This window comes from Caenorhabditis elegans, chromosome II (assembly GCF_000002985.6).
Source record: "Caenorhabditis elegans chromosome II".
NCBI lineage: Eukaryota > Metazoa > Nematoda > Chromadorea > Rhabditida > Rhabditidae > Caenorhabditis > Caenorhabditis elegans.
In genome coordinates this window covers 275,544-290,451 of record NC_003280.10, presented here as the reverse complement: position 1 = coordinate 290,451, position 14,908 = coordinate 275,544, and the positions used below count along the sequence as shown (strand labels likewise).

The following is a 14,908-nucleotide window of genomic DNA, read 5'->3' as shown; positions in this document are numbered from 1 at the left end:
TAAATATAAAAAAGGGGAAACAACTCGAATTTTGAGGAAAAAATACAGAAAAAAAAGGGAAATTTTTTTTTCAACAAAAACAAAAAATATAACAGAAAAATCGCTATAAAATATGAAAAATCTATGAAAAAAAAATCGATTTAACATTATTTATTTCCATATTTTCCCTCCTTGTATGCACTTCGGACAGTGTCGCCGTACGCCAATTCGAACAATGTTTCAGCTGACATTTTCGGTGGTGGCCATCTGGAAAATTTAATTTTTTTTTCAATTTTTTGGGCAAAAAATCTACAAAACTGCTTTTTTTCAGGTAATTTCAAATAAAAAAAATCAGAAATTTTTAGTTTTACCTCTCATCCTCAACAGTATGTAAATCAGCCAATCGTTCGGATCCTTTTTCCAAAACTTTCTTCTCATACGCAACTCGTCGCTTTTCGATTTGAACATCTGTACGGTAGGAGACGTAGGGCCGAAGTCTGAAAACTTGAAACTGAACTTGAAAATTCAAAAAAAAAAGTCAATTTTCATGGGTTTTACCCATATTTCGTGAATTTTTCATTTGAAAATCCCTTAAATCGTACTTGAAACCATCCAAATTCGGTACAACAAGCTCTGATCGCATCTCTTTCACCGGTACAAACTCTCCAGTCTTTTCGTCGTGAAATCCGTCCGCCTGGACTCCGGTGTACCTGGAAAATTAAAATTTTAGAAAATAATCGAGGATGGGCCTGCTACAAACTAGACTACAAACTACAAATACCGATTTAGCAGACCCGAGTGATATTGAAGAAATTTGGTCTGCTAGACTACAAACTACACATTTCGATTTAGCAGACCAATATAAAAATTGCCTGTTTTCAGCTTAAAATTTAGATTTTTGATTCTTTTTTTTTTTGGAATACAATGTTAATTCACTCAAAAATTTGATATTAGATCAATTTTCCCCGAAAGTTCCGATTTTTTCAGGATTTAATATGAAAATACGCACTTTTGTCTTAAAACACAAAAATTGCAAAACACTTGAATTTTTGCTAATTTCTATTTGAAAAAAATTCATTTTCCTACTGAAAAATTGAAAAATTCATCATTTTCTAATTTTTATTGCGAAAATTGAAAACTTTGGGTCTGCTACACTACAAACTACAAGTTGTCGTTTAGCAGACCCATTTTGTTTTGAAGAAATTTGGTCTGCTAGACTACAAACTACAATTTTCGATTTAGCAGACCCAAGTGGTCTGGATGAGAAATTTAAAAGTCTTAAAACGTTTGGGGTTAATATTGAAAAAAATTACAAAATTTCACACCTATGCAACTCTTTTGGATTCAATTTCTGAAATTTCGGAGAAAGTTCTGGAAATTCGCGATTCTGTCCGGGCCATTTGAATTTTTCGTAGTTCATTGGACCGATTTTCCTTTGTCCAAATGCTCCTTTCTTCACAAATGGCCATGGAGCCGGAAAATTGGTTGAATTGAGTGAACGGACTCCACGAGTGCTTACGAGCACCAGTTTCATCTGAAAAATTGGATTTTTTAATTGAAATTTTCGATTGTTTGCTTAAAAATATGGAAATTAAGAAAAAAGTCGATTTTTGAATGGTAATCTGGATTTTTCAAAATTAAAAATGAAAATATCGAGAAAAAATGGATTTTTGGCTGAAATAGCCCTGCCTGCAATACCTGAAAATAGAATTTTAAAAAATATAAGAAGCGGGAAAAAACCAAAAAAAAAAACAGAGAACAAACGTTTTGAAAATCATTAAAAATTGCATTTATATGCAGAAAAAAATACAAGAAAAAATTGGTATGAACACGAAAAACTGAAGAAAAAATACTGAATTTTCCTGGCTAAAACAAAATTTCTGGCCAAAATTTAAAATCTGAAAAGTGTACACAACACAACCTAAATAGCATAAAATTATGTTCAAAAAAAATAATAAAACTGTGATTTTTTGGTCGAAAAATAGCTGAAAAATCGATTCTACAAGGCACTGGTCACATCTCGCTTGAGCACATATTGGAAGTAGGCGGCATTCATTTGTTCCAAAATGATGAAAGTGAGCACGGTATGGGGTCCAAGACGCATGTAATATGGGGTAAAGCCCTTCCAGAGGGCGAAGATTCCTTCGTTTTTGATGACCTGGAAAATTTAAATTTTTGGTTTAAAATTTGGGGATATCCGAGTGAAAACCTACTTTTTAGCAAAAACGGGAAAATTAGATTTTCGAATTTTTACATTTTTTTAAAAGTTAAATTTACCTTTCCCCAAACATCAAAAGCATTCTTATATTCCGGTTTTCCATCAATAACTTTCATTGATTGAATTCTCGTTTTTGCAATATCGACAGGCATCGATGCAATTGTAGTTGCCAATCCACTGATCATTGATGCCAAAAAGTGGCAGAAAATGCCATCTTGAACCTTTCCAGAAGCCAAAAGTGCCTGTTTCGCCTGGGAATATGTGGCAAGTTGGGCGGCATTTACGACCATTGCTCGGAGTACTGTAGGTGTACATCCACGCCAAAGAGTTAGGACACCTTCTTCTTTTGTAATACGGGTAAGGGCATTGACGACTCCTGGAATGAGAAATTTTTATTAAAATTTCAATTTTTGAAATGAAAAATTTGGAATTTCCAACAATTTCCAACAAAATGCGATTTTTAAAACTTGGGTCTGTTAAATCGGAAATCGTAGATTGTAGCTTAGCAGACCAAATCTCTTCAAAATCACATTGGTCTGCTAATTCGAAATTTGTAGTTTGTAGTCTAGCAGACCATATCTCATCAAAATACATTGGTCTGCTAAATCGAAATTTGCAGTTTGTAGTCTAGCAGACCATATCTCATCAAAATACATTGGTCTGCTAAATCGAAATTTGTAGTTTGTAGTCTAGCAGACCAAATCTCTTCAAAACCACTTTGGTCTGCTAAATCGAAATTTGTAGTTTGCAGCCTAGCAGACCCAAACTCATCAAATAAAAATTAAGATTTTTGACGAAATCCGGTATTTTTTGTAAGAAATTTTCGATAAAAATGAGACATTATTGTAAAAACGGTAATTTTAAGTTTCTTGTGACGAAAATTAAATTTCAAATGAAATTTTCAAATGAAAATCAATGATTTTCCACTTTTTAAAGTAATTTTTACTGTTTTAATACAATTTTGAACGAATTTCAAGCTCATTTTTACCTGTATAATTACGACGCTGTTCAACAGGAAGCCGTCCATCTCCAGTCATTCGAATAAGTGCAATTTCAGCAGGTGTTCCAACAAATGATCCAATACCACCAGCTGTCATTCCAAGAACAGCTTTCATTCCAAATGATAGGGGCTTGTCTCTAAAAAAAATTTTTTAAAGAAAAATTGAATTTTTCAAAGAAAAAGGAACATTTTTCGCGCTTTTTAGTCAATTTTCTGCTATTTTTTAGCTGTAAAGTGTGTTTTCCCGTACTTTTCAGTGAATCTCTCCAATAAAAATGCATAAGTTCCCAATCTCGTGGTTGTATACGTTGCTTGACGCAAAAGTCCGGCAGAAAGTCCATTATAAACGGCAAAAACTCCTTCGTTCTTCATAATTGATGTCAACGCGTGCATTGATGAACGATATTCCTTTTTTCCTGTTGTTCCAGACAATTGCATTCGATTTTTCACTAAATCTAGTGGTTGTACCACTAAAGTCGCTCCCATTCTGCAAAAATTGAATATTTTTTGACGATTTCAAGACAATTTAAAGATTTTAAACTGAAAATATTCCGAAAACCCACCCAGCGGTTCCTCCGAACGCGAATTTCACGACATTTGGCACTCCTCCTTCGTTGGACATTTTTTCCTGAAAACGGCACAATTATCAACAGAAATTGGGTAAAAATCGATATTTTCGCCCGGAGAACCACAAAAACAAGGTCAAAATGTTACTAAACGGATCTTATCAACAGGAAAATAGGGAGAGACGCAGAATTTCTCATTAAAACTCAAGGAAAAAGTGAATTTTCACAGATTTCAGTGAGAAAAATGTGCAAAGAGCAACATTTTACAATGTAAACTCACTGAAAAACGAGAAAAATTGGTGAAAATCAACAGAGAATGTGTGGTTGAACGCTTTTTGCGCGTTCTTTGGAGAGAACTTTTCGTGGAAAGAGTGATAAGAGAGAGAGAGAAAAGTAACATGTGATTAAAGCGTGTGTTCGATGGTGTTTTAGGGTGAAAATTGGCGGAGAATCGGGCTATTTTCAGTGAAATTCAGGCGAATTTTGAGAAAAAACAGTTGAAATCCACAATTTTAAGGTATGCTCTTGCTTTCTTTTCAATTTTTTAAACAACAATGTGTTTACTTCAGTTACAAGCATATTTATAACTTAATTTATTCCAAAAATCGGAAAAAAAAACTACTGCCGCTCTCCGGAGAAAACTTTGAAACCTGAAAATTCATGAAAATCCCTCGAGAATTATAGATTTTATAGGTAATTCAATGAAAACCTGCGAGTTTTAGACGAAATTTAGCTGAAATTTTCAGATTTAACGCTGAAAATTTTGGAAAATTGAAAAATTTGATTGTTTAAAAGGTTTTTTTGCTCTAGAAAATAAAAAATCAAATAAATAAGCGCAAAAACGATAAATGCGCCAATGCCATTCGCTGGCGCATATCTCGTGCCTTGGCGCGTTTTGCAATTTTTTGAAAACAGATTTCAGAAAATTATTTGTTTTTAATTGAATTTTCTTTTTTCCGTTTGGAAAACTCTTTTTTTAATTGAAAAATAAACTTTACAGCTGAAAATTATGGATATATGGGTAAACTTGCTCTCCGACCGGTTAGAATCCCCGAATTTCGAGTTTATCACGGATTTCATCGGCGGAAAATGTGTTGTGCAGGTATTTAAGCGAGTTTTAATAATTTTAAACTGATAAATTTTGTCAGAAAGACTATCTCGAAGATGAAAAATCACAATCATCATCGGGATGGCTGCTTCACGTCTATTTTCGCCCGGAAGAGTTTTTGGACCGGCCATTCGTTGCGGATATCATTTTCAGATGCGGAACACGGAGAAGAGAGGTGAAAAATTCTTTAAAAATTTAAAATAAATATTTTTTCAGGTTTTCTCTGTACTTTTGAAAAATGACTGCTTTTTCGCCCATATGCGTGTCAAGGAAAAGACTGGAAGGCTGATAATTGCGGCAAGGGTACGGAAAATTCGGTTTTTCACGAAAAACTTTAAATTTTCACAATTTCAGATCCGAAAAATGCTATGCGAGTTGGATCTCTCAAAACCTTCAGGCTCCCGGCAATTTGTGGTTCAAAATTTTGAAAATCAGCTAAAAGACGGTCGAATCTTCTACGTAAATCTCGCAAAACTCGGGCAAATCGGCGGAGATTTATTCAAAAAATGGCAGACTGTGGAGAATGTTCAACAGCTTAGTTTAGCCAACGAAACAATGGAAAATCGAATGATTGAAGTTTTGATGGAGGCTACGGCGAAATATGATGATATTGTTGTCATTAGACACAGTTTTCATAGGTAAAAATGGCCGTAAACCGGAGGAAAACTTAAAAAATTGGTACAAAAAACATTGGAATCGCGAAAAAAAATTTTTCTCCCAAATTTGTTCAATTTCCATCTAAAAATTCCAATTTTTCAAGTTTTTTTCTTCAAAAATTGTTGAATTCTCCAATTTTGCAGACTAATCCAATTGGCTCAAACGTACCGAATGCACAAATTGATGCGTGTAATTGAGGAAAACTTGTCAGAAACGAAGCTCATGAATTGGGATGAAAAGATTCTGTTGGCTCTACAATATAGAATGAGCCAACTTTATGTTCAAGTTCAGCGGAAGTATCTTTTGACGCCGTGGAACATACTTTGCAGGGTAAAAATTCCAAAAAAATACAGAAAAAAATTGTGAAAAACTACAAAATTGCAATATTTCCAATAGAAAAAAGTCACAATTAGTCAATGTTTATATGAAAACCAGTAAAATTCCCTGGCTTTTCGGCAAATTACTGTTTAAAAAACCGAAAAATCATTAAATTTTCAAAATTTTCATTAAAAATTTACAAAAAAATCGTATATTTACATAAAAAAACAAATTGAAAATTAATAGAAAGAACCACTTGGGTCTGCTAAATCCAATTTTATAGTTTGTAGTCTAGCAGACCCATAACAACAGAATTGCTTTGGGTCTGCTAAATCAAAATTTTGTAGTCTGTAGTCTAGCAGACCACATCTCTTCAAAACTCAAAAAATTGAATTTTCCGACAAAAAAATCACTTTTCTCATAAATTTTACATGCTCATTTTTCACCTAAAAAAATCTAAATTTGTGCGATTTTTCGACAAAAAAACTCATTTTCAAGCCGTTTTTCCTCTATAATTGCCCAATTTCTCAGTGAAATTCCTCAAATACATTAATTTTTCTTCAGATACAACGCCTCTACCTGTCAAATTATGCTGCAAAATCGGGAAATGCCTCAAATCCGTACGATATGATCCACAAAAACCTGATGCAAATGGTTATGATGTCCGACGAGAATATTTGTATTGGATAATCGAGTTTTTAATAAATTTTTGAAGCTTTTCTCGTATTTTTGCCCTGGAAAAAGTCTGTTTTTATCAGTATTTTACCTTTGTTTTCTGATTTTTCCACGAATTCCAGATTTATTTTCAGCAATTTATTTTCAGCAAATTTTAAAACTTTTTTCTCCTAGTTTTGGACTTTTTCCGATTTTTTTTGTTTCATTTTAGCTCAAAAAATCCGGCTTATTTCCAGCTTTTCCCCAAATGGCCGAGTGCCACGTCATCATTCAGGGCCGTCCGAATGACCACGAACTTGGCCCGACGGGTACTGTAGGTCTAATCATAGACACAACTACAGTAACCCTCATCGACGCAGGTGACCCGTGGAATGGTCTTGAAATTGTGCAAAAACTACAAGAACTCCACGTGGCACCATCTACAGTAACCCATGTAGTGGTGACTCATGGTCATTTAGACCATTGTGCGAATCTGGGGCTCTTCCAGGAAGCCTCTGTGATTATGGATTGGGATGTTGGAAGAAAGTGCGGGGGGAAGGCGAAATATAGTGTTATACCTGGGTGGCCGTATAGGATTTCCGATAATTTGGAGGTAAATGCACTAAAATTCTAGAAATTACTGATACATTTTCGGTTTTTGAATCTGAAAGTTTTTTATCGTTGAAAATCAGAAGTTTCTTCGGTTTAAGCAATTTTTTTTTGTAAAAAATTAAATTTTTCTACATATTTTCCAGCAAAAACGCTTTAAATAGCAGATTTTTCAAATCTCATTTCTCCACCAAAGGTCACTGTAGCTACTGAAGCCTCTAAAAATCAATTTCTGTGACTTATGTGCTTCTATCCATATTGATGGCTGGAATGTCGGTATTCTCGGCTGAAACATGCAATAAATACCGTATTCCAATCAACAATTTGTGCAATAGAGCACATTTGTCACCAGGGATGCGGAAGCTATTCCCAAATTTTCAATTTTCCTATGAAAACCTTCCATTTCCAGCTCCAAAACCTCTCCGGGCACACAGCTTCTGACACCATAGCGATTGTTTCCGGAAAGATCGGAAATTCCAAGAAAATCGTGGTATACTCTGGAGATTTGATAGAAGATTTCCAGGATTTGAAGAATTTCGATCCGCTGGAATTACTGGAAAATCCATCGGATCTTCTGATCTCTCATGAATACATTTTCGGAGCCGGTGACGTCATCATCCCCGGTCACGGGGCGACTTTTGAGAACCCCGATCGGATTTTATACCTTTTCTTCGGTTTTTGGCTGCGTTTTTTGCATTTGTAATCAAATTTCGCTCAATTTTCTTCGTTTTCTCCAGCTCTTTTCTCAATAAAATGTTTTTTTCAGACCGCGGAGCACTGGATGACGTCACAGCCCACGTCATCACTGCAAGGGTCCTGCTCAATTTGTTTCGAGGATCTCAAACAAAATGATAAGATATCGGCGATTGTGTGCGGGCACATTTATCACCACGGATGCATTTCACAGTGGATCGCGACAAAACGGCAATGTCCGAGTTGCCGACGGACGGTACCGAAGAATGGATTTGTGGAGAAGCTGTTCTTTGATGTACAACGAATGGGTGGAGAAGCTGAAAAACCACCGGAGATTGACTATCGGGAAGAGGTGCTCAAAATATAAATTTTGAGTTAAATATTGAGAAAATTTCAGTAAAAACCTGAAATTTTCAGCCAAAACTCGGAAAAATCTAATTTTTTTTCATTCGGAACCCTCAAAACATCGAGCCTAACAATTTCTTCAAAACCACGCGGGCCTGCTAAATCGAAATTTGTAGTTTGTAGCCTAGCAGACCCAATATCTTCAAAACCACATGGGTCTGTTAAATCAAGTTTTGTAGTTTGTAGCCTAGCAGATCAAATCTCTTCAAAACCCCGTCGGTGAAAAAAGTGGGAAAGTCAGTAAAATTCACTGGTTTTTTACTGTTTAAAAAACCAAAAATCATTTAATTTTCAACAGTTTCATTGAAAAATTACAAAAAAAATCGTATATTTACTTGAAAAAAATAAATTGAAAATTAATAGAAAGAACCACTTGGGTCTGCTAAATCGAAATTTGTAGTTTGTAGCCTAGCAGACCAAATTCATTCAAAACCAAACTTAACTTTGACGAAATTTTTTTAAATTTCAAAATTCGAATTTTCCAAGTTTTCCTGTTTTTTGCCCCGAAAACTTGATATTTTCAGCACTACAAGCTCTCGACATCGCTGAAAGTGGAGCAGGAAAAGCTGGGAACACTGAACACGGAGAATAAGAACTTAAAGGATACTGTAAAGTCGTTGGAGAAGAAAATCATTCGGGAAAAGGACAAATATCGTCAGGAAATTCCGAAATTGCAGGCAACAATCAACCATTTGACTATATCATCAGAAGAAACTGCATATTTGAAACGGGAGCTTCAAGAGTCGAAAAATAGACTTAAAACTTGTGAATTGTAAGAAAAAACTGGCGGAAAAACCGGAAAAAATCTGAAATTTTCAGCTACAAAATCCTTACTGTACATAGCTCGGAAGCCGACAAGCAACTCGGCGAATATTTGAAAAAAAACGGGAATTTAGATACTGAAAAGTTCTTTCAATTGATGAAAAGGTACTGAATTAGGGAGCTAATTAAAATTTAAGGAAATTCCAGCACAAACAAGGATTTGACTGATAAACGGAGAGAGGCGGCCAAGGAAATTGAGCAATTGAAGATGGAAGTTCAGTCGTTAAAACGGGCGGCTCAAGAGGATGCGGCGATTAAAAAGGTTTAGAAATTGAAGAGTACGAAGAAATTCCGTGAAAAAATGAGAAATTTTGGCCAAAATTGTGAAATTGGCTTTTTTTTTTTTGAAAATTTCACAAAAAAACTGAGCAAAACGTCGAGTCAAAAACTTTTTTTTTTTTTTTGAAATTTCAGGAAAATTTGAGATTTTCTAGAAAAATCGCCCTTTCAGACAAAAAAAATCTCAGAAATTAAAAATTATCGAATTTCCGCCGGATTTCTTGGAAATTTAGCTGAAAATTAATTTTTCGGAGAATTTGTAAAAATACACAAGTTTTTCAAAAAAAAAAAGAAAACGGAAATTACAATTTTCTATTTAAAAATAATAATTTTAAAAATTTATAAAAATTTTTTAACTAAATTTTTAAAAAAAACTGATTTTTTAGCTTAAAAATTTGAAAAAATGACAAATTTTTCAAATTTTTTCTTGTCGAAATTTTGGGCAAAAATTCAGACCTGCTAGAAAAAAAATGCACCTTTCAAAAAAATTTCAAAATCCCTATATTTCCTGAATATTTCCCAATTTTCAGACCCTCAAAAAGACTGTTCTTGATCTCCGAGAACGCGCCAATGTGGATACTCCAATAAACAATAAACGACTTCGAGACGTACTGGAAACTGAAACTCCGCCACCTGCAAAACGGAAATCTATGGGATTTGATGAATCGAGTCAAATGATTGACCCAGACGGGGAATTGTCGTTTTTTAAGGTAGAAATTGAGGGGGACATCAGAAATTTGAAATAAAATTACTCTAAAATAGCAAAAACTTCAGTAAAAAACCAATATAATTTTGGAAATCGCTTAAAAACTTGGGATCCATAAAAAAAAGTGATTTTGATTTGGGATTACTGTAGCTTAGGGATCAGCTATTCTGATTTTCTGAAAACAAATTTTGCAGTACAAAGAAGTTAGTATCTAGCTTAAATCTAAAAAAATTTATCTGAAAATTTGTGGTAAATCAAAATGTTTAATAATATTTTCCTGCAAAAACACTTTAGATTTGCCAAATCACATAGCTCCACCCAAGATTGCTGTAGCTACTGAAGCCTCTAAAAATACATTTCTGTGACTTATGTGTTTCTGTCCAAATTGATGGTATGAACATCGGTATTCTCGGCTGAAACATGCAATAAATACCGTATTCCAACCAACAATTCGGTGCAATAGAGCACATTTGTCACCGGGGATGCGGAAGCTATGCCCAAATTTTCAATTTTTCGGCTGAATAACAAGAAATTTTCAGCAAAACGAGAACAGAACGCCTGTGACAAGTGTACCATCAACTTCAAAAGCAGTACTTCCATTTAATTTCGATGATGATGAGGATGATGAATATTTCAAAACTCCGAAAATTGCAGAGAAAAAGAAAAAATTGCCGGAAGCCATGGCTCCTGTCAGTGAAGAGTAAGTTCCGGACCTTTTCGGCAAGAAAAAAAATTTAAAGACGTTATTTCTCTTTTTTCATAATTTTTTTTTCATTTTTTGGGTCTGCTAAATCAAGTTTTGTAGTTTGGAGTGTAGCAGACCAAATCTCTTCAAAACCCCATGGGTCTGCTAAATCGAAAGTTGTAGTTTGTAGTGTAGCAGACCCTTTTTGAATATCAATAATCAGTCTGGTAAATCAAGTTTTTTCGACAAATTCTTTTTTACCATAATTAATTCGTTAAAATTTTCAGCTCATTCGACTTTGACATTGCCGTTCCCCAATCAATAATCAATCGAATTCCTGCAAAAACTACTGCACAACCTGCAAAAAAATATCCAAAAATCCCGAATTTAAGCGCCAAAACGTCATCAAAACCCACAGAAGCTCCAAAAACTGAAAATGTGCTGAAAATCAAGTCAAAAAGTCAAGAAATTGCTCAAAAACCGCAGAAATCCACACGAATCTCGAGCTTCTTCTCCAGAACTACATCTTCTACGTCGAATCTTACGGAATACGTTATTTTGGACTAAAAATGTGATTTTTATCTTGTTTTTGATATGAATAAATTGGATTTTAAATTATTTTTCGAAAAAAAAAGGTTTTTTCATTTATTCTGGTTTAAAAAAAAAGAGTTTTTTGCTCATTTTCTATCATTTTTTAAATTAAATGTTTTACTTAAATTATGTCCTAATTAGTACGAAATTTGAAAAAAAATCGAAATTTTAAATTGAAAAAAATTAAATAAATTTCTAAAAGTCGTTTTTTTGTAAAAAAAAAATTAAAATATCACTAAAATAATTATTTTTCTGTAAAATAAAATTTATTTTCTGAAGCTTTGACTATTTTTCTATAAGTTTTCCAAAAAGTTTGAAAAATTCTAACTCAAGAATTTATCATTTCTTACAAAATTAAAGATTTTCAACCAAAAATTCAAAGTTTTAATGTTTTTTTTCTGAAAAAATAATTAAATCATTTTCAGCCAAATGATAGATGTTCACTGCCACCTAGTGGACAATAAATTCAAAGAAGACCTCGATGACGTCATAGGACACGCTCACGCCACTGGGATTCAGAAAATGATAAATTTTCCGGAATTCGAGTCACAATTTGAGAAATCAATTGGAATTTCGAAAAAGTGGCCTGGGAGTGTGTACACTGGAATTGGGATTCACCCGATTCAGGTGATTTTTTTTTGGAATTTAGTTGTTTTTGTAGTTTGTAGCCTGGCAGACTCAATCTGGTCAAAACCACTTGGGTCTGCTAAATCGAAACTTGTAGTTTGTAGTCTAGCAAACCATTTCTAATTAAAATCCCTTTGGTCTGCTAAATCAAAATTTGTAGTTTGTGGCCTAGCAGACCCATCTTGGATTTATAGTTCAAACTAGCGCAAATTCACTAATTTTGGGCCATTTTCTGAATGAAATTATCCTAAAATTGCAATTTTAGAATAATTTTTTGTTAAATTGCAATTTTAGGATAAATCACAATTAATTGTGAATTTTACTAATCTGTCATATTCAGAAGCGCGGAAAAAGTGCGAAGATGAAGCATATTTCAAAAATGGAGCAATTTTTCGTCGAGCACGAGCGTGATATCATTTGTGTTGGAGAATGTGGCTTGGATCATACAATTTCTCAGTTTAAGCTCACCACGGAGGATTTTGAGGAGCAGGAGACGGTTTTCAAGTGGCAAATTGATTTGGCAAAGCATTTCGAGAAACCGTTGTAGGATTTAGAAGAGAATTCAAAATTAAATAAGAAAATTAATTGTTATTTGAAATCGGCTGAAAAATTTGATCGAAAAATTTAAATTTCTCAAAAAAAAAAGTATGAAAATTCTCAGAAATTTCAGATGTGATGTTTGAGACATTAAAAAAAATTTAAAGAGAATTTCAAAAGTATTTTTAAAAAAATTACCTCGAAAGTTACAAAAAATGAATTTGAATTTGCAGAAATTTTTTGAAAAAAAATGTTTTTTTCAAGAATTCTTGAAATTCCAGATATTTCCAGAAATGTTCATTCCCGAAGTGCAGCCCGCCGTACAATTGAGATCCTTCTGGAATGCCACGTGGCACCCGATCAAGTAGTCCTTCATGCGTTTGATGGAACCCCAGGAGACCTGAAATTGGGACTAGAAGCCGGTTATTTGTTCAGTATACCTCCGTCTTTTGGGAAAAGTGAAGAGGTAGAGGAATTGTTTCGAATTTAGAACAAAAAAAAACAAATTATAAATTGAAAATTAAAAAAATCAATTTTATTCAGAATTCTTAGATTTCCCAATAAAATTGTTTCTTGTGAGTTTAAAATTATTGACAAAACTATTAGAAAAACATTTTATTTTAGCTTTTTCTAACAAAAATGCATTTTTGATAAAAATCGGAAAAAATCCATTAAAAAAATTAATTTGAAAATAACTCAAATTTTTTTTAAATTCTAAAATTTTCCCCAAATAAAAAATTGGAGTCAAAAAATTGCAAAACAAATTCAGAAATTTTTTCCACTTTTTTGCCCTGAAAAACTTATTTTGTGTAGTTTCAAAACTTGATCTTTTTATTCCAAAATTGCAATTTTAATTTTTAAAAAATCCGGTTTTTTTTAAAATTATTCAGAAAAAATCAAATTTCCCAGCTTACCCCCCATATGTATTTTCAGACAACGCAACTCATCGAATCCATACCACTTTCTCAACTTCTACTAGAAACCGATTCTCCAGCATTGGGACCGGAAAAAGGCTGCAAAAATGTGCCGGCCAATTTGAGAATCTCCGCGGAAATTGTGGCGAAAATCAAGAAATTGGAAATTGATGACATCATCAGTGCCACGTCAACGAATGCGAATAGGATATTCAAATTTTGAAATTTAGTTTTGAAGAATATTTGTAAAAATTTGAAATTTTGTTAAAGAAATATTTTTTTTTTCAAATTTTCAGTTGAGTTGAGAACCCTTTATTTTTATCTCAATTTTCAAAATTTCCCCCTTTTATTTACATTTTCCATAATATTATTTATGTTTCTCTCGTAACTTCTAACCTAACTCACCTTTTGTAATGTAATACGGTTGTTTTCGTGGTAGGGAACCTCCCTTCTCTTTGCTTGTACAAATATTGACACCCCCCCCCCCACACAATTTTCGATGGAAAAGCTAAAAGCTCCCGAAAATCACTTTTCTCTGAGATTTTCTTCACTTTTTTTTTGCAGACTTATCGAATTTTCCTATGCTTTTTTCGGATTCCCGGTGATTTTTTATAGTTTTAACCTGTTAAAACGAAAAAATTATGAAATTTCGGCTGTATTTGGTACTTTTGTTTGCTTTTGACCATGTGTCAACAAGGGTTGTCTCCAGTCCAAAGACACAAAGTCTTATCTTCTCTTTCTTCAAATTTTCTTCTATATACTATGTTATTTTCGTTGTTTTTAAGCTAAAATTTAGAATAATTGTAAATTTTCCTGAAAACACTAGTTTTTTGAGATTATTAGTCGAGATTCGCAGAATTTTTTTTTTGGAATTTTATCAAAAATTCCACTTAAATTAGTCTAGAGGATCCTATCTCTTTAAAACAACTTGGGTCTGCTAAATCAAAAGTTGTAGTTTGTAGTCTTTTTCTGACCCGACTTTTTTGGAATTTTTTTAGTCTAAAAGCTTATATTTTCTGTTAAAACTGAGTTATTTAAAATAACTATGATTATTATACATTCGAAAAAATGAGGCAAGCAGCTTTAAAGGCGCTTGACCTTTTTTGAGTGGGTTTCTCAAAGCTAAAAAAAAAGTTAAACACATATAATAATAATGTCAAGTTGTGTGTTCCGATTTTGCAAGTTGGAAAATGACACTCTTTTCCTGTCTGAGTCTCTCCTATATCCAGTACTATCTCTTGATGTATACGTAGCGCGATAATTGTTCCCCTTTTGAACTGAAGAAGATGATGGAGGCGTCCTTGAGTAATCCCCTTTATTCCTTCCCATTTAACTCAACTTCTCTGCCTCTTCCTATATTAAATCCTGAAATTGCATTCTTGACAGAAATAAAAAATAAGGGCACGTTGTCGTAATGGGGTGTCCGATAAAAATGTACAAACTTTGAGCTTTAATAACTTGGCTCATAGCTGGCGCTTTTGCATTCACTAAGTGCGAATGACTCAAAAATAGTTGCCCCACCATGGTCATTATTGAGAGG

The 14,908-nt window shown here is 33.5% G+C and overlaps 6 protein-coding genes and 4 non-coding genes across 10 annotated transcripts; 7 read left to right on the top strand and 3 right to left on the bottom strand.

Moving 5' to 3' along the window:
* Window positions 1-65: 65 nt before the first annotated feature.
* Window positions 66-1,513, bottom strand: mrpl-41 (Large ribosomal subunit protein mL41; the record flags this gene model as incomplete). The annotated part of the gene is made up of 4 exons (NM_061294.6): window positions 66-246; window positions 351-476; window positions 582-689; window positions 1,305-1,513. 4 exons carry the CDS (start codon window positions 1,511-1,513, stop codon window positions 147-149), a joined length of 543 nt encoding a protein of 180 aa, NP_493695.1. The 3' UTR covers window positions 66-146.
* B0432.17 lies at window positions 794-848 on the top strand. Its single transcript, NR_050798.1, has one exon. It is a non-coding gene; the product is annotated as an Unclassified non-coding RNA B0432.17 (non-coding RNA).
* A 235-nt stretch (window positions 1,514-1,748) lies between the features above and the next one.
* On the bottom strand, window positions 1,749-3,827 carry misc-1 (Mitochondrial 2-oxoglutarate/malate carrier protein). Its single transcript, NM_061293.7, has 5 exons — window positions 3,761-3,827; window positions 3,448-3,684; window positions 3,186-3,334; window positions 2,257-2,573; window positions 1,749-2,137 (listed from the first exon to the last, which is right to left on the bottom strand). Exons 1-5 carry the CDS (start codon window positions 3,817-3,819, stop codon window positions 1,979-1,981), a joined length of 921 nt encoding a protein of 306 aa, NP_493694.2. The 5' UTR covers window positions 3,820-3,827; the 3' UTR covers window positions 1,749-1,978.
* Window positions 2,728-2,793, top strand: B0432.19. Its single transcript, NR_050797.1, has one exon. It is a non-coding gene; the product is annotated as an Unclassified non-coding RNA B0432.19 (non-coding RNA).
* Window positions 3,828-4,763: 936 nt separating the features above from the next.
* B0432.10 (Lant_dehydr_C domain-containing protein) lies at window positions 4,764-6,564 on the top strand. Its single transcript, NM_061292.7, has 6 exons — window positions 4,764-4,865; window positions 4,912-5,046; window positions 5,088-5,174; window positions 5,226-5,509; window positions 5,672-5,858; window positions 6,411-6,564. The coding sequence occupies exons 1-6, from the start codon at window positions 4,773-4,775 to the stop codon at window positions 6,534-6,536; spliced, it is 912 nt and encodes a 303-aa protein (NP_493693.1). The 5' UTR covers window positions 4,764-4,772; the 3' UTR covers window positions 6,537-6,564.
* Window positions 6,565-6,757: 193 nt separating this feature from the next.
* Window positions 6,758-7,870, top strand: B0432.9 (Metallo-beta-lactamase domain-containing protein). The gene is made up of 2 exons (NM_001392990.1): window positions 6,758-7,113; window positions 7,519-7,870. The coding sequence occupies exons 1-2, from the start codon at window positions 6,769-6,771 to the stop codon at window positions 7,810-7,812; spliced, it is 639 nt and encodes a 212-aa protein (NP_001379578.1). The 5' UTR covers window positions 6,758-6,768; the 3' UTR covers window positions 7,813-7,870.
* Window positions 7,871-7,875: 5 nt separating this feature from the next.
* Window positions 7,876-11,831, top strand: trul-1 (E3 ubiquitin-protein ligase trul-1). The gene is made up of 8 exons (NM_001383776.3): window positions 7,876-8,154; window positions 8,732-8,979; window positions 9,027-9,134; window positions 9,177-9,291; window positions 9,839-10,018; window positions 10,554-10,714; window positions 10,987-11,270; window positions 11,716-11,831. Exons 1-7 carry the CDS (start codon window positions 7,891-7,893, stop codon window positions 11,264-11,266), a joined length of 1,356 nt encoding a protein of 451 aa, NP_001370339.1. The 5' UTR covers window positions 7,876-7,890; the 3' UTR covers window positions 11,267-11,270; window positions 11,716-11,831.
* B0432.18 lies at window positions 8,582-8,634 on the bottom strand. Its single transcript, NR_050795.1, has one exon. It is a non-coding gene; the product is annotated as an Unclassified non-coding RNA B0432.18 (non-coding RNA).
* B0432.16 lies at window positions 8,582-8,634 on the top strand. Its single transcript, NR_050796.1, has one exon. It is a non-coding gene; the product is annotated as an Unclassified non-coding RNA B0432.16 (non-coding RNA).
* B0432.8 (Deoxyribonuclease TATDN3) lies at window positions 11,716-14,026 on the top strand. Its single transcript, NM_001383775.3, has 4 exons — window positions 11,716-11,917; window positions 12,258-12,460; window positions 12,746-12,920; window positions 13,388-14,026. The coding sequence occupies exons 1-4, from the start codon at window positions 11,720-11,722 to the stop codon at window positions 13,589-13,591; spliced, it is 780 nt and encodes a 259-aa protein (NP_001370338.1). The 5' UTR covers window positions 11,716-11,719; the 3' UTR covers window positions 13,592-14,026.
* The last annotated feature ends 882 nt before the right edge of the window (window positions 14,027-14,908 follow it).

Coding starts and splice junctions, on each gene's coding strand:
- misc-1 (NM_061293.7), bottom strand. CDS start 3,819: ATGTCCAACGAAGGAGGAGTGCCAAATGTCGTGAAATTCGCGTTCGGA. Junction 3,335..3,447: donor TTGGAGAGATTCACTGAAAA/GTACGGGAAAAC, acceptor AATTTTTTTTAG/AGACAAGCCCCTATCATTTG. Junction 2,138..2,256: donor CTTTTGATGTTTGGGGAAAG/GTAAATTTAACT, acceptor TAAATTTTCCAG/GTCATCAAAAACGAAGGAAT.
- B0432.10 (NM_061292.7), top strand. CDS start 4,773: ATGGATATATGGGTAAACTTGCTCTCCGACCGGTTAGAATCCCCGAAT. Junction 5,175..5,225: donor GGCTGATAATTGCGGCAAGG/GTACGGAAAATT, acceptor TCACAATTTCAG/ATCCGAAAAATGCTATGCGA. Junction 5,510..5,671: donor ATTAGACACAGTTTTCATAG/GTAAAAATGGCC, acceptor CCAATTTTGCAG/ACTAATCCAATTGGCTCAAA.
- B0432.9 (NM_001392990.1), top strand. CDS start 6,769: ATGGCCGAGTGCCACGTCATCATTCAGGGCCGTCCGAATGACCACGAA. Junction 7,114..7,518: donor GGATTTCCGATAATTTGGAG/GTAAATGCACTA, acceptor TTCCATTTCCAG/CTCCAAAACCTCTCCGGGCA.
- trul-1 (NM_001383776.3), top strand. CDS start 7,891: ATGACGTCACAGCCCACGTCATCACTGCAAGGGTCCTGCTCAATTTGT. Junction 9,135..9,176: donor TTCTTTCAATTGATGAAAAG/GTACTGAATTAG, acceptor AGGAAATTCCAG/CACAAACAAGGATTTGACTG. Junction 10,715..10,986: donor ATGGCTCCTGTCAGTGAAGA/GTAAGTTCCGGA, acceptor TAAAATTTTCAG/CTCATTCGACTTTGACATTG.
- B0432.8 (NM_001383775.3), top strand. CDS start 11,720: ATGATAGATGTTCACTGCCACCTAGTGGACAATAAATTCAAAGAAGAC. Junction 11,918..12,257: donor TTGGGATTCACCCGATTCAG/GTGATTTTTTTT, acceptor TGTCATATTCAG/AAGCGCGGAAAAAGTGCGAA. Junction 12,461..12,745: donor AAGCATTTCGAGAAACCGTT/GTAGGATTTAGA, acceptor AGATATTTCCAG/AAATGTTCATTCCCGAAGTG.